The sequence below is a fragment of the Oncorhynchus gorbuscha genome, linkage group LG18 (assembly GCF_021184085.1).
Source record: "Oncorhynchus gorbuscha isolate QuinsamMale2020 ecotype Even-year linkage group LG18, OgorEven_v1.0, whole genome shotgun sequence".
NCBI classification, from domain to species: Eukaryota; Metazoa; Chordata; class Actinopteri; order Salmoniformes; family Salmonidae; genus Oncorhynchus; species Oncorhynchus gorbuscha.
In genome coordinates, this window is record NC_060190.1 from 74,183,435 (window position 1) to 74,196,598 (window position 13,164).

Sequence of the window (13,164 nt, forward strand, 5' to 3'; positions counted from 1 at the left end):
ATGTTTCTGACACTTCCTCCTGTTATATGCCTTCCCTTCAGGGAGCTGACCCACCTGAGGGAGCTTTACCTCTCCCACAACCGCATCGACACCCTCTCCTCCGGGGCCCTGCGCCACCTGAGCTCAGAGCTCCGTCTCCTGGATCTTTCACACAACCTGTTACGCCAGGCCAGCCGGGACGAGTTCAGTTCCACGCGGGCCAAGACGCGCCTCTACCACAACCCGTGGCACTGCGACTGTACCCTGCAGGAGCTGATGGAGACGTTAAATCTAGAGCCGGAGACGGTCAACGGGATCGTGTGTGAGAGCTCGGTGAGGAGCGCCGGGGAGGTGAGTCGCTGGGAGGATCCAGGGGGTGCAGGGGAGCACGCCGGTCAACCGCTGGTTAAATTGCTTGACTCTGGGGTGAACTTCTGTAATCTCCAGCGGAAGACCACGGATGTGGCTATGCTGGTGACCATGTTCGTGTGGTTCTTCATGGTCATTGTTTATGTGGTCTACTACGTGAGACAGAACCAGGCTGAGACCAGAAGACATCTGGAGTATCTGAAGAGTTTGCCCAGTCCAAGGAAAACAGTCACGGAGACAGACACGATAAGCACTGGTCTCTGAACTATTTATTTATTGCCTTTCTTTAATCAGGTAGGTTATTGAGAACACAGTCTCTTTTACAAAAACAACCAAGAGAAGGCCTACGAAAAGGCCGTAGGGACAATTCATCTCTCTGTATTGGGATGGAGCTTGTTAATTGAAAAGGGACTATCTATAACAACTTTGACTTTAATTAAATGATTACAGCATTTTATTTTTGTAACTACTTTTCCATAATTATTTATATATTTTTGCCCTACATTTATACAAAAAAAATGAAGGTTTTTGTATCCACACAGCTTTAACACTGTCCAAATGGAGAGGATGACCAGAAGAAGAAAGAAACAGAGAAGACAATATTGATCAGCACCTTTCATCATCAATACTGGTGGCTTTCATCATCAATACTGGTGGCTTTCATCATCAATACTGGTGGCTTTCATCATCAATACTGGTGGCTTTATACTGGTGGCTTTATACTGGTGGCTTTCATCATCAATACTGGTGGCTTTATACTGGTGGCTTTCATCATCAATACTGGTGGCTGGTGGCTTTATACTGGTGGCTTTATACTGGTGGCTTTCATCATCAATACTGGTGGCTTTATCATCTTTATACTGGTGGCTTTCATCATCAATACTGGTGGCTTTATACTGGTGGCTTTCATCATCAATACTGGTGGCTTTATACTGGTGGCTTTCATCATCAATACTGGTGGCTTTCATCATCAATACTGGTGGCTTTCATCATCAATACTGGTGGCTTTATACTGGTGGCTTTCATCATCAATACTGGTGGCTTTATACTGGTGGCTTTCATCATCAATACTGGTGGCTTTCATCATCAATACTGGGGGCTTTCATCATCAATACTGGTGGCTTTATACTGGTGGCTTTCATCATCAATACTGGTGGCTTTATACTGGTGGCTTTCATCATCAATACTGGTGGCTTTCATCATCAATACTGGGGGCTTTCATCTTCAATACTGGTGGCTTTATACTGGTGGCTTTCATCATCAATACTGGTGGCTTTATACTGGTGGCTTTCATCATCAATACTGGTGGCTTTATACTGGTGGCTTTATACTGGTGGCTTTCATCATCAATACTGGTGGCTTTCATCATCAATACTGGTGGCTTTCATCATCAATACTGGTGGCTTTCATCATCAATACTGGTGGCTTTCATCATCAATACTGGGGGCTTTCATCATCAATACTGGGGGCTTTCATCATCAATACTGGGGGCTTTCATCATCAATACTGGTGGCTTTCATCATCAATACTGGGGGCTTTCATCATCAATACTGGGGCTTTCATCATCAATACTGGTGGCTTTCATCATCAATACTGGGGGCTTTCATCATCAATACTGGGGGCTTTCATCATCAATACTGGGGGCTTTCATCATCAATACTCATCAATACTGGTGGCTTTCATCATCAATACTGGTGGCTTTCATCATCAATACTGGTGGCTTTCATCATCAATACTGGGGGCTTTCATCATCAATACTGGGGCTTTCATCATCAATACTGGTGGCTTTCATCATCAATACTGGTGGCTTTCATCATCAATACTGGTGGCTTTCATCATCAATACTGGTGGCTTTCATCATCAATACTGGTGGCTTTATACTGGTGGCTTTCATCATCAATACTGGTGGCTTTATACTGGTGGCTTTCATCATCAATACTGGTGGCTTTCATCATCAATACTGGGGGCTTTCATCATCAATACTGGTGGCTTTATACTGGTGGCTTTCATCATCAATACTGGTGGCTTTATACTGGTGGCTTTCATCATCAATACTGGTGGCTTTCATCATCAATACTGGTGGCTTTATACTGGTGGCTTTATACTGGTGGCTTTCATCATCAATACTGGTGGCTTTATACTGGTGGCTTTATACTGGTGGCTTTCATCATCAATACTGGTGGCTTTCATCATCAATACTCATCAATACTGGTGGCTTTCATCTTCAATACTGGTGGCTTTCATCATCAATACTGGTGGCTTTATACTGGTGGCTTTCATCATCAATACTGGGGGCTTTATACTGGGGGCTTTCATCATCAATACTGGTGGCTTTATACTGGTGGCTTTCATCATCAATACTGGTGGCTTTATACTGGTGGCTTTCATCTTCAATACTGGTGGCTTTCATCATCAATACTGGTGGCTTTCATCATCAATACTGGTGGCTTTCATCATCAATACTGGTGGCTTTCATCATCAATACTGGTGGCTTTCATCATCAATACTGGTGGCTTTATACTGGTGGCTTTATACTGGTGGCTTTCATCATCAATACTGGGGGCTTTCATCATCAATACTGGGGGCTTTCATCATCAATACTGGGGGCTTTCATCATCAATACTGGGGGCTTTCATCATCAATACTGGGGGCTTTCATCATCAATACTGGGGACTTTCATCATCAATACTCATCAATACTGGTGGCTTTCATCTTCAATACTGGTGGCTTTCATCATCAATACTGGTCTGTCTGTAAATAGGGACTGTCTGTTTCTATTCTGTATATCAGGTTCCAAAGGCATGTGATGTTGTTTAGTGTTCAGGATGATTAGTCTTACTTTTATCTCTCTCCAGCCCTTGATGATCAGTGAAGGCTATTTTAACCTCTCACTCTACAAGGTCACTGAGTCTGAACCAGCCAGTCATCTACATTCATATCCTGTGTTTTATCACCCTACGAGCCAGGACACAGCCTGAGATTCTCTGGCAGGCCACTGTTGACCAATTCAAAGTCTAGGTTGAAAACTAAAGGAGATCGGGCATTTGCCCGAGACTTTGGGATGGTCTGCCAGAGGACACCAGGCTTATAGATTCAGTGCCTCTTTTTAAATCCCTTACCCGAAGACACACTTTTGTAAAGATGCTTAGTGATTTTATTTTATGATGTGAAGCATGTTACTTGTATCGAAAAGCGATATACAAATAAAGTTATAATTATATTAAACCCCACTAATCCCTCAATCCGCACTACATCCGTTCCTTCCTGCTGTTCTAATGTTACCCTGGCCCTAGGAAGCAGGTGGTGAATCTAATGTTACCCTGGCCCTAGGAAGCAGGTGGTGAATCTAATGTTACCCTGGCCCTAGGAAGCAGGTGGTGAATCTAATGTTACCCTGGCCCTAGGAAGCAGGTGGTGAATCTAATGTTACCCTGGCCCTAGGAAGCAGGTGGTGAATCTAATGTTACCCTGGCCCTATGAAGCAGGTGGTGAATCTAATGTTACCCTGGCCCTAGGAAGCAGGTGATGAATCTAATGTTACCCTGGCCCTATGAAGCAGGTGGTGAATCTAATGTTACCCTGGCCCTATGAAGCAGGTGGTGAATCTAATGTTACCCTGGCCCTAGGAAGCAGGGGGTGAATCTAATGTTACCCTGGCCCTATGAAGCAGGTGGTGAATCTAATGTTACCCTGGCCCTATGAAGCAGGTGGTGAATCTAATGTTACCCTGGCCCTATGAAGCAGGTGGTGAATCTAATGTTACCCTGGCCCTATGAAGCAGGTGGTGAATCTAATGTTACCCTGGCCCTATGAAGCAGGTAGTGAATCTAATTTTACCCTGGCCCTAGGAAGCAGGTGGTGAATCTAATGTTACCCTGGCCCTATGAAGCAGGTGGTGAATCTAATGTTACCCTGGCCCTAGGAAGCAGGGGGTGAATCTAATGTTACCCTGGCCCTAGGAAGCAGGTGGTGAATCTAATGTTACCCTGGCCCTATGAAGCAGGTGGTGAATCTAATGTTACCCTGGCCCTAGGAAGCAGGTGGTGAATCTAATGTTACCCTGGCCCTAGGAAGCAGGTGGTGAATCTAATGTTACCCTGGCCCTATGAAGCAGGTGGTGAATCTAATGTTACCCTGGCCCTAGGAAGCAGGTGGTGAATCTAATGTTACCCTGGCCCTATGAAGCAGGTGGTGAATCTAATGTTACCCTGGCCCTATGAAGCAGGGGGTGAATCTAATGTTACCCTGGCCCTAGGAAGCAGGTGGTGAATCTAATGTTACCCTGGCCCTATGAAGCAGGGGGTGAATCTAATGTTACCCTGGCCCTAGGAAGCAGGTGGTGAATCTAATGTTACCCTGGCCCTATGAAGCAGGTGGTGAATCTAATGTTACCCTGGCCCTAGGAAGCAGGGGGTGAATCTAATGTTACCCTGGCCCTATGAAGCAGGTGGTGAATCTAATGTTACCCTGGCCCTAGGAAGCAGGTGGTGAATCTAATGTTACCCTGGCCCTATGAAGCAGGGGGTGAATCTAATGTTACCCTGGCCCTAGGAAGCAGGTGGTGAATCTAATGTTACCCTGGCCCTAGGAAGCAGGTGGTGAATCCCTTTTTTAGTCATCAAGTACGTAACAAGCAATCATTTCTAAATTGGCCAAGTTAGGAGAGGCTAGTGTAGGATGGCAGGGTATCATCTGTCTCTCTGAAGCAGAGAAATTAAATGAAGACCTGATTTTAGAATTGATTCAATAATTAACATTTATCTTTTGTTAAAAATTATCAGACGAATGAAACAAACTAGTTTTTGAAATGTTTTGTTTCTGTGTATCCTAACGTATCTTCGTAGTGATGTTTTATTAAGAACTGGTTTTCTGTCTGTGTGGTTAAAGTTATGGTCCTATATTTTCTCCCTGGACTTTCTTATTGTTCGTGAAGTGAGTTTAAAGAGACAGTTGACTTTGAGATATTTCCAATTGAGCCTAAATATGCAGCTATTACCGTGAATGCAGTGTCCGCGAACACGCCATGGATTGAAACTAGGGACTCTATTCAGTCATGGAAGTTCAGCATTACAGCCTAATTAAAATCGAAAGGCAATGTTCCCACTTTAGCGGAGACCGCATTCACGGTAAACGTTGCACATGCCAGCTCAATGGGAAATGATCTTAAAATGTATATCACAGAATCTGTAACGCTTCAGCGATCCAGACCGAATAGCTTAATGTTGTGAACTAAATGAAAGCATGCTGGTGAATGTGTGTAATACGTTCAATGACTTTTTTTCCTGACATCATTGATTGAGAATGAGTCCTGTACCATATTGTTGCTATATCAATCAGAATAGGATATTATGTGTTTCATGAAAAAAAAATGGTTTGTACAGTAGCCTATATGTGGTACGTTTCTATGGAGATATTCCTATTCCTTTTGTCTCAGACAAACCCTAAGAGGTTTTGTATTGTGTTTGTGTAATGTTGTCGCATTCAGAGTTCCATTCTAGCACAGGTTGTGGTATAGCACTGTCAATTTAAATGATAGCACTGCCAAGCTAAATGATAGCACTGTCAATTTAAATGATAGCACTGTCAATTGAAATGATAGCACTGCCAATTTAAATGATAGCACTGTCAATTTAAATGATAGTACTGTCAATTTAAATGATAGCACTGTCAATTTAAATGATAGCACTGTCAATTTAAATGATAGCACTGCCAATTTAAATGATAGCACTGCCAATTTAAGTGATAGCACTGTCAATTTAAATGATAGCACTGCCAATTTAAATGATAGCACTGTCAATTTAAATGATAGCACTGCCAATTTAAATGATAGCACTGTCAATTTAAATGATAGCACTGCCAATTTAAGTGATAGCACTGTCAATTTAAATGATAGCACTGCCAATTTAAATGATAGCACTGTCAAGTTAAGTGATAGCACTGTCAATTTAAATGATAGCACTGCCAATTTAAATGGTAGCACTGTCAATTTAAATAATAGCACTGTCAATTTAAATGATAGCACTGTCAATTTAAAAGAGAGCACTGTCAATTTAAAAGAGAGCACTGTCAATTTAAATGATAGCACTGTCAATTTAAATGATAGCACTGTCAATTTAAATGATAGCACTGCCAATTTAAATGATAGCACTGTCAAGTTAAGTGATAGCACTGTCAATTTAAATGATAGCACTGCCAATTTAAATGATAGCACTGCCAAGTTAAATGATAGCACTGTCAATTTAAATGATAGCACTGCCAATTGAAATGATAGCACTGTCAATTGAAATGATAGCACTGTCAATTTAAATGATAGCACTGTCAAGCTAAATGTTAGCACTATCAATTTAAATGATAGCACTGTCCCTTTAAATGATAGCACTGTCAATTTAAAAGAGAGCACTGTCAAGTTAAATGATAGCACTGTCAAGTTAAATGATAGCACTGTCAAGCTAAATGATAGCACTGTCAATTTAAGTGATAGCACTGTCAATTGAAATGATAGCACTGTCAATTTAAAAGAGAGCACTGTCCCTTTAAATGATAGCACTGTTCCTTTAAATGATAGCACTGTCAATTTAAATGATAACCCAACTCCTTTAATTGATTGCACTGTCCTGTCATTAACTGTAGTGTAACTGTTTTATGTCATAGGCTACAATGAATACCACAACCTGAGTGACAAACCCGGTCTGTGGAGATGCCAATAACCCAGACAACAAGAACCAAGCATGCCTCCTTCTGTGTCATTTTTTCAACGGGGGTTTATTTGTGATGTATTTTCGTCTTGCTGATTTAGTTCTTTTCTCCTGTTGTTTTAAATGTCAATCATTATTCTAAACAAAGACGACGACATCGTAGATTCGGGATCCAATACATCAAATAATAAATTAACTTTAAAACCAAATTACGGGGAAAAATAAAATACGAAATAAAAGAAACGTGGCTCTGTGTTGTTTAGAGAAATGCTTCTACCTTTTATTGCTACGGTGAAAGGTGAAAGGTGAAAGGTGAAAGGTCAGGAAAGAAAAGGGGAAAAAATGTAAAGACAGGAGGACAATCGGTTCATACAGTTACTGATGATAGCGGTTGGAAATGTCTCCCTTCTCTTATCTAGCATGCTTAAAAAACAATCTGAAAATATTGAAAAAAGATTTTTACATTTGACAAAATAGTACATGATGTGAACTTCGCACCTCCTCACAAAATGTTGCATACTCTCTCCGATGAAGAAAACAACAAATAAAATTGGGGTGCCACCCACTTGTGATCCATGGTCTCTCCTTGTGTGTTCTGACTACATTCCACCCCTCGATATGCATTTAGCTCAAACACACAGACCAACGGAAAGACCCATACAGGACACAGGATCTAGATTTGGATTCTATCTCTGGGAATATAATACTGTCAACAACAAAGTTCAATCATACTTTCAGGTTTCAGAAACAAATCATCTCCCCAGATAAGTTTTAACGCTACACACTCTTCTCTGGAGCATTATGGGGGGTGAATAACAACCCCCCAAAAACACCCACACCACCACAGCACCCAACCCCACACACACTCTTCTCTGGAGCATTATGGGGGTGAATAACAACCCCACACACACTCTTCTCTGAGCATTATGGGGGGTGAATAACAACCCCACACACACTCTTCTCTGCATTATGGGGGTGCACTCTTCTCTGCAGCATTATGGGGGGTGAATAACAACCCCACACACACTCTTCTCTGCAGCATTATGGGGGGTGAATAACAACCCCACACACACTCTTCTCTGGAGCATTATGGGGGGTGAATAACAACCCCACACACACTCTTCTCTGCAGCATTATGGGGGTGAATAACAACCCCACACACACTCTTCTCTGCAGCATTATGGGGGGTGAATAACAACCCCACACACACTCTTCTCTGAGCATTATGGGGGGTGAATAACAACCCCACACACACTCTTCTCTGCAGCATTATGGGGGTGAATAACAACCCCCCAAAAAACAACAACAAAAATCAATAAAATAAAAAGCGAATTCAGCCTGTTAATTGTTTTTTTTCCTTTTATTTCCAATTTACATGAATCAAAACCGTAACAAAAACAAAATCATGATCATCATATTTAATAATAATAATAATAATAGGAATGATGTTATTATTAACAATATTATTATTATTAATATAAAAAATATATTTTACTACCCCCACACAAACGAATGCACACCTTCTGCCCTGGTCGTGGTGCCTCGACCAGGGCACTCCACTTCCTCCCATAAACCCCCTACAGAGGGTCCCTCTGCCCTGGTCGTGGTGCCTCGACCAGGGCACTCCACTTCCTCCCATCAACCCCCTGCAGAGGGTCCCTCTGTGTGTAAATGAGGGCTGGATTGTCCAGGTGTGATATCAAGTCAAAAAGCCATATCCCGTTTCATGATCCTAGAGGGGCATGGCCAGGGCCGAGGTACTTCCTACCAGGGCAGAAGGTACTTCCTGTGTGAAGGGACAGCAGGGGGTTTATGGGAGGAAGTGGAGTGGGATATGTCAACGGTCAAAGTCAACTTCTGGTGGGCTTCTCACAACATGGGGTCTAATGCACCAAAAAAGAAGATTGCCAAAGCTGGATTTGTTAACTTGGATACAGGATTTACCTTTGCTCTGTTGTTTCTTTCTGTGTGTGTGTGAGGTAGCTTAAAATATTATCATTAAAACTAAATAAAAAAAAATAAAAATAAATTTAGAGCTCGGATTGATTCCGAATTGAACATGTCTCTTTACAAAATATATTATGGACATGGTTTTTGTGTCATTGGGTTACCACGGAGAAGAGTCAGGGTTGGGCTGGGGGGGGGGGCAGCAACATTTACCACTCTGGAAAATGATCTCGGTGTGAAATGTACTCTCTGAAAAATGCATATATATACATGTATACACACATATACATACATGCACACACATTATAAACAGGTCACTAATACATTATTATCTGGTTGTTAAAGAAAACAGACTTGTTTTACAACATTAGCACCATTTGACTTTATTATAATACACAGTAACTTCCTGATACACACTGGGGCGGCGGTTGGAACTAGGGACACCTGCACTTATCACACTGACAGATTTTTTGGTTTGGAATTGGTATAATATTTAGGGTGTGGAACATGAAAAGAGGGGACTGATAGAATATGTTTGTTGTTGTGGATGGGGCCTTTTTACAGGCTACACACACTCAGTCCTAACACACCTGGGACCCACACCTGAACAATAAATAAATAACACCAACTCATTGTCTGGCACACTGCCTCTTTCTCCTTTCTCCTCTTTCTCCTCTTCTCCTCGATCCTTCTTGTTAGTGGGGTGGTGCTCCCAGGGTGGGGGGTGGAGGGAGGGCTGGGGCACCATGGGAGGGGCGTCTGATGGAGGGAGACTGGAAGGCCACGAAATCCCAGATGAATATTGCCGGTGCCATTCAGTGCAGGACTTAGTTGGAAAAAGCACTTTCTACTTAAACAAAAAAATTATATAAAAGTGTCTTGATCTTTCTCTATTCTTTCTTTCATTCTTCCTTTTTTTGATAGAAGCGTGTGTTCCTCTCTCTCATATTTTATGTGTTTTTCCCCTCTACTTCTCCTTCTTTTCATCCATCTTTCTTTACAAGAAGCAAACTGCGCCGACATCAACACCAAACTCTTGGTCCGCTCCTCCAATATCCACAGGAGCGATGTCCACGATGGGCAGCCGGCTGGTCTTCTGGGATCTGTACTCAATCACTGTCTTTCCCCACGTTCCTTTATGTTTCTGGGGACAGAGAGACAGACATGTTATAGACATCGATAGGGGACAGACATGTTATAGACATCGATAGGGGACAGACATGTTATAGACATTGATAGGTGACAGACATGTTATAGATATTGATAGGGGACAGACATGTTATAGATATTTATAGGGGACAGACATGTTATAGATATTGATAGGGGACAGACATGTTATAGATATTGATAGGGGACAGACATGTTATAGATATTGATAGGGGACAGACATGTTATAGATATTGATAGGGGACAGACATGTTATAGATATTGATAGGGGACAGACATGTTATAGATATTGATAGGGGACAGACATGTTATAGATATTGATAGGGGACAGACATGTTATAGATATTGATAGGGGACAGACATGTTATAGATATTGATAGGGGACAGACATGTTATAGATATTGATAGGGGACAGACATGTTATAGATATGTTATAGATATGTTATAGATATGTTATAGACATGTTATAGATATTGATAGGGGACAGACATGTTATAGATATTTTATAGATATGTTATAGATATGTTATAGATATGTTATAGACATGTTATAGATATGTTATAGATATGTTATAGACATGTTATAGATATTGATAGGGGACAGACATGTTATAGATATGTTATAGATATGTTATAGATATGTTATAGACATGTTATAGACATGTTATAGACATGTTATAGATATGTTATAGATATGGTATAGATATGGTATAGACATGTTATAGATATGTTATAGACATGTTATAGATATTGATAGGGGACAGACATGTTATAGATATTTTATAGATATGTTATAGATATGTTATAGATATGTTATAGACATGTTATAGATATGTTATAGATATGTTATAGGTATGTTATAGATATTGATAGGGGACAGACATGTTATAGACATGTTATAGATATTGATAGGGGACAGACATGTTATAGATATTGATAGGGGACAGACATGTTATAGATATGTTATAGATATGTTATAGATATGTTATAGACATGTTATAGACATGTTATAGACATGTTATAGATATGTTATAGATATGTTATAGATATGTATGTTATAGATATGTTATAGACATGTTATAGACATGTTATAGATATTGCTAGGGGATAGACATGTTATAGATATTGACAGGGGACAGTGAATGAGTGTATTTGTGGGTTGGGGTTAACAGACATGTTATATATATCGATAGGGGACAGTCATGTTATAGATATTGATAGGGGACAGATATTGACAGGGGACAGATATTGATAGGGGATAGACATGTAATAGATATTGACATGGGACAGTGAATGAGTGTATTTGTGGTTTGGGGTTAACAGACATGTTATAGATATTGATAGGGGACAGACATGTTATAGATATGTTATAGATATTGATAGGGGACAGACATGTTATAGATATGTTATAGACATGTTATAGATATTGATAGGGGTCAGACATGTTATAGATATGTTATAGATATTGATAGGGGACAGACATGTTATAGATATGTTATAGACATGTTATAGATATTGATAGGGGACAGACATGTTATAGATATGTTATAGACATGTTATAGATATTGATAGGGGACAGACATGTTATAGATATGTTATAGATATTGATAGGGGACAGACATGTTATAGATATGTTATAGACATGTTATAGATATTGATAGGGGACAGACATGTTATAGATATGTTATAGATATTGATAGGGGACAGACATGTTATAGATATGTTATAGATATTGATAGGGGACAGACATGTTATAGATATGTTATAGACATGTTATAGATATTGATAGGGGACAGACATGTTATAGATATTGATAGGGGACAGACATGTTATAGATATGTTATAGATATGTTATAGACATGTTATAGATATGTTATAGATATGTTATAGATATTGATAGGGGACAGACATGTTATAGATATGTTATAGATATGTTATAGATATGTTATAGACATGTTATAGACATGTTATAGACATGTTATAGACATGTTATAGATATTGATAGGGGATAGACATGTTATAGATATGTTATAGATATTGATAGGGGACAGACATGTTATAGATATGTTATAGATATTGATAGGGGACAGACATGTTATAGATATGTTATAGACATGTTATAGATATGTTATAGATATTGATAGGGGGCAGACATGTTATAGATATGTTATAGATATTGATAGGGGACAGACATGTTATAGATATGTTATAGATATTGATAGGGGACAGACATGTTATAGATATGTTATAGACATGTTATAGACATGTTATAGACATGTTATAGACATGTTATAGATATGTTATAGGTATGTTATAGATATGTTATAGATATGTTATAGACATGTTATAGACATGTTATAGATATTGCTAGGGGATAGACATGTTATAGATATTGACAGGGGACAGTGAATGAGTGTATTTGTGGGTTGGGGTTAACAGACATGTTATAGATATCGATAGGGGACAGTCATGTTATAGATATTGATAGGGGACAGATATTGACAGGGGACAGATATTGATAGGGGATAGACATGTTATAGATATTGACATGGGACAGTGAATGAGTGTATTTGTGGTTTGGGGTTAACAGACATGTTATAGATATTGATAGGGGACAGACATGTTATAGATATGTTATAGATATTGATAGGGGACAGACATGTTATAGATATGTTATAGACATGTTATAGATATTGATAGGGGACAGACATGTTATAGATATTTTATAGATATGTTATAGATATGTTATAGATATTGATAGGGGACAGACATGTTATAGATATGTTATAGATATTGATAGGGGACAGACATGTTATAGATATGTTATAGATATGTTATAGATATGTTATAGACATGTTATAGACATGTTATAGACATGTTATAGATATGTTATAGGTATGTTATAGATATGTTATAGATATGTTATAGACATGTTATAGACATGTTATAGATATTGCTAGGGGATAGACATGTTATAGATATTGACAGGGGACAGTGAATGAGTGTAT

General features: G+C 39.5%; 2 protein-coding genes across 3 annotated transcripts in view; one reads left to right on the forward strand and one right to left on the reverse strand.

Annotated features, from left to right (window-relative positions):
- Positions 1–1,131, forward strand: part of LOC124004091 (leucine-rich repeat-containing protein 3-like) — a 26,118-nt gene extending 24,987 nt beyond the window's left edge. Inside the window, exon 3 of the mRNA XM_046312871.1 lies at positions 42–1,131. Within this exon, the coding sequence (XP_046168827.1) occupies positions 42–612 (571 nt within the window). The 3' untranslated portion in view covers positions 613–1,131. The remainder of the gene's footprint in view (positions 1–41) is intronic.
- A 7,253-nt stretch (positions 1,132–8,384) lies between these two features.
- Positions 8,385–13,164, reverse strand: part of col2a1b (collagen, type II, alpha 1b) — a 129,639-nt gene continuing 124,859 nt past the window's right edge. For both annotated transcript variants that reach the window (XM_046312669.1, XM_046312667.1), the window contains one exon: positions 8,385–10,134. In XM_046312669.1, coding sequence (XP_046168625.1) covers positions 9,988–10,134 — 147 coding nt within the window. In that variant the 3' untranslated portion in view covers positions 8,385–9,987. The remainder of the gene's footprint in view (positions 10,135–13,164) is intronic.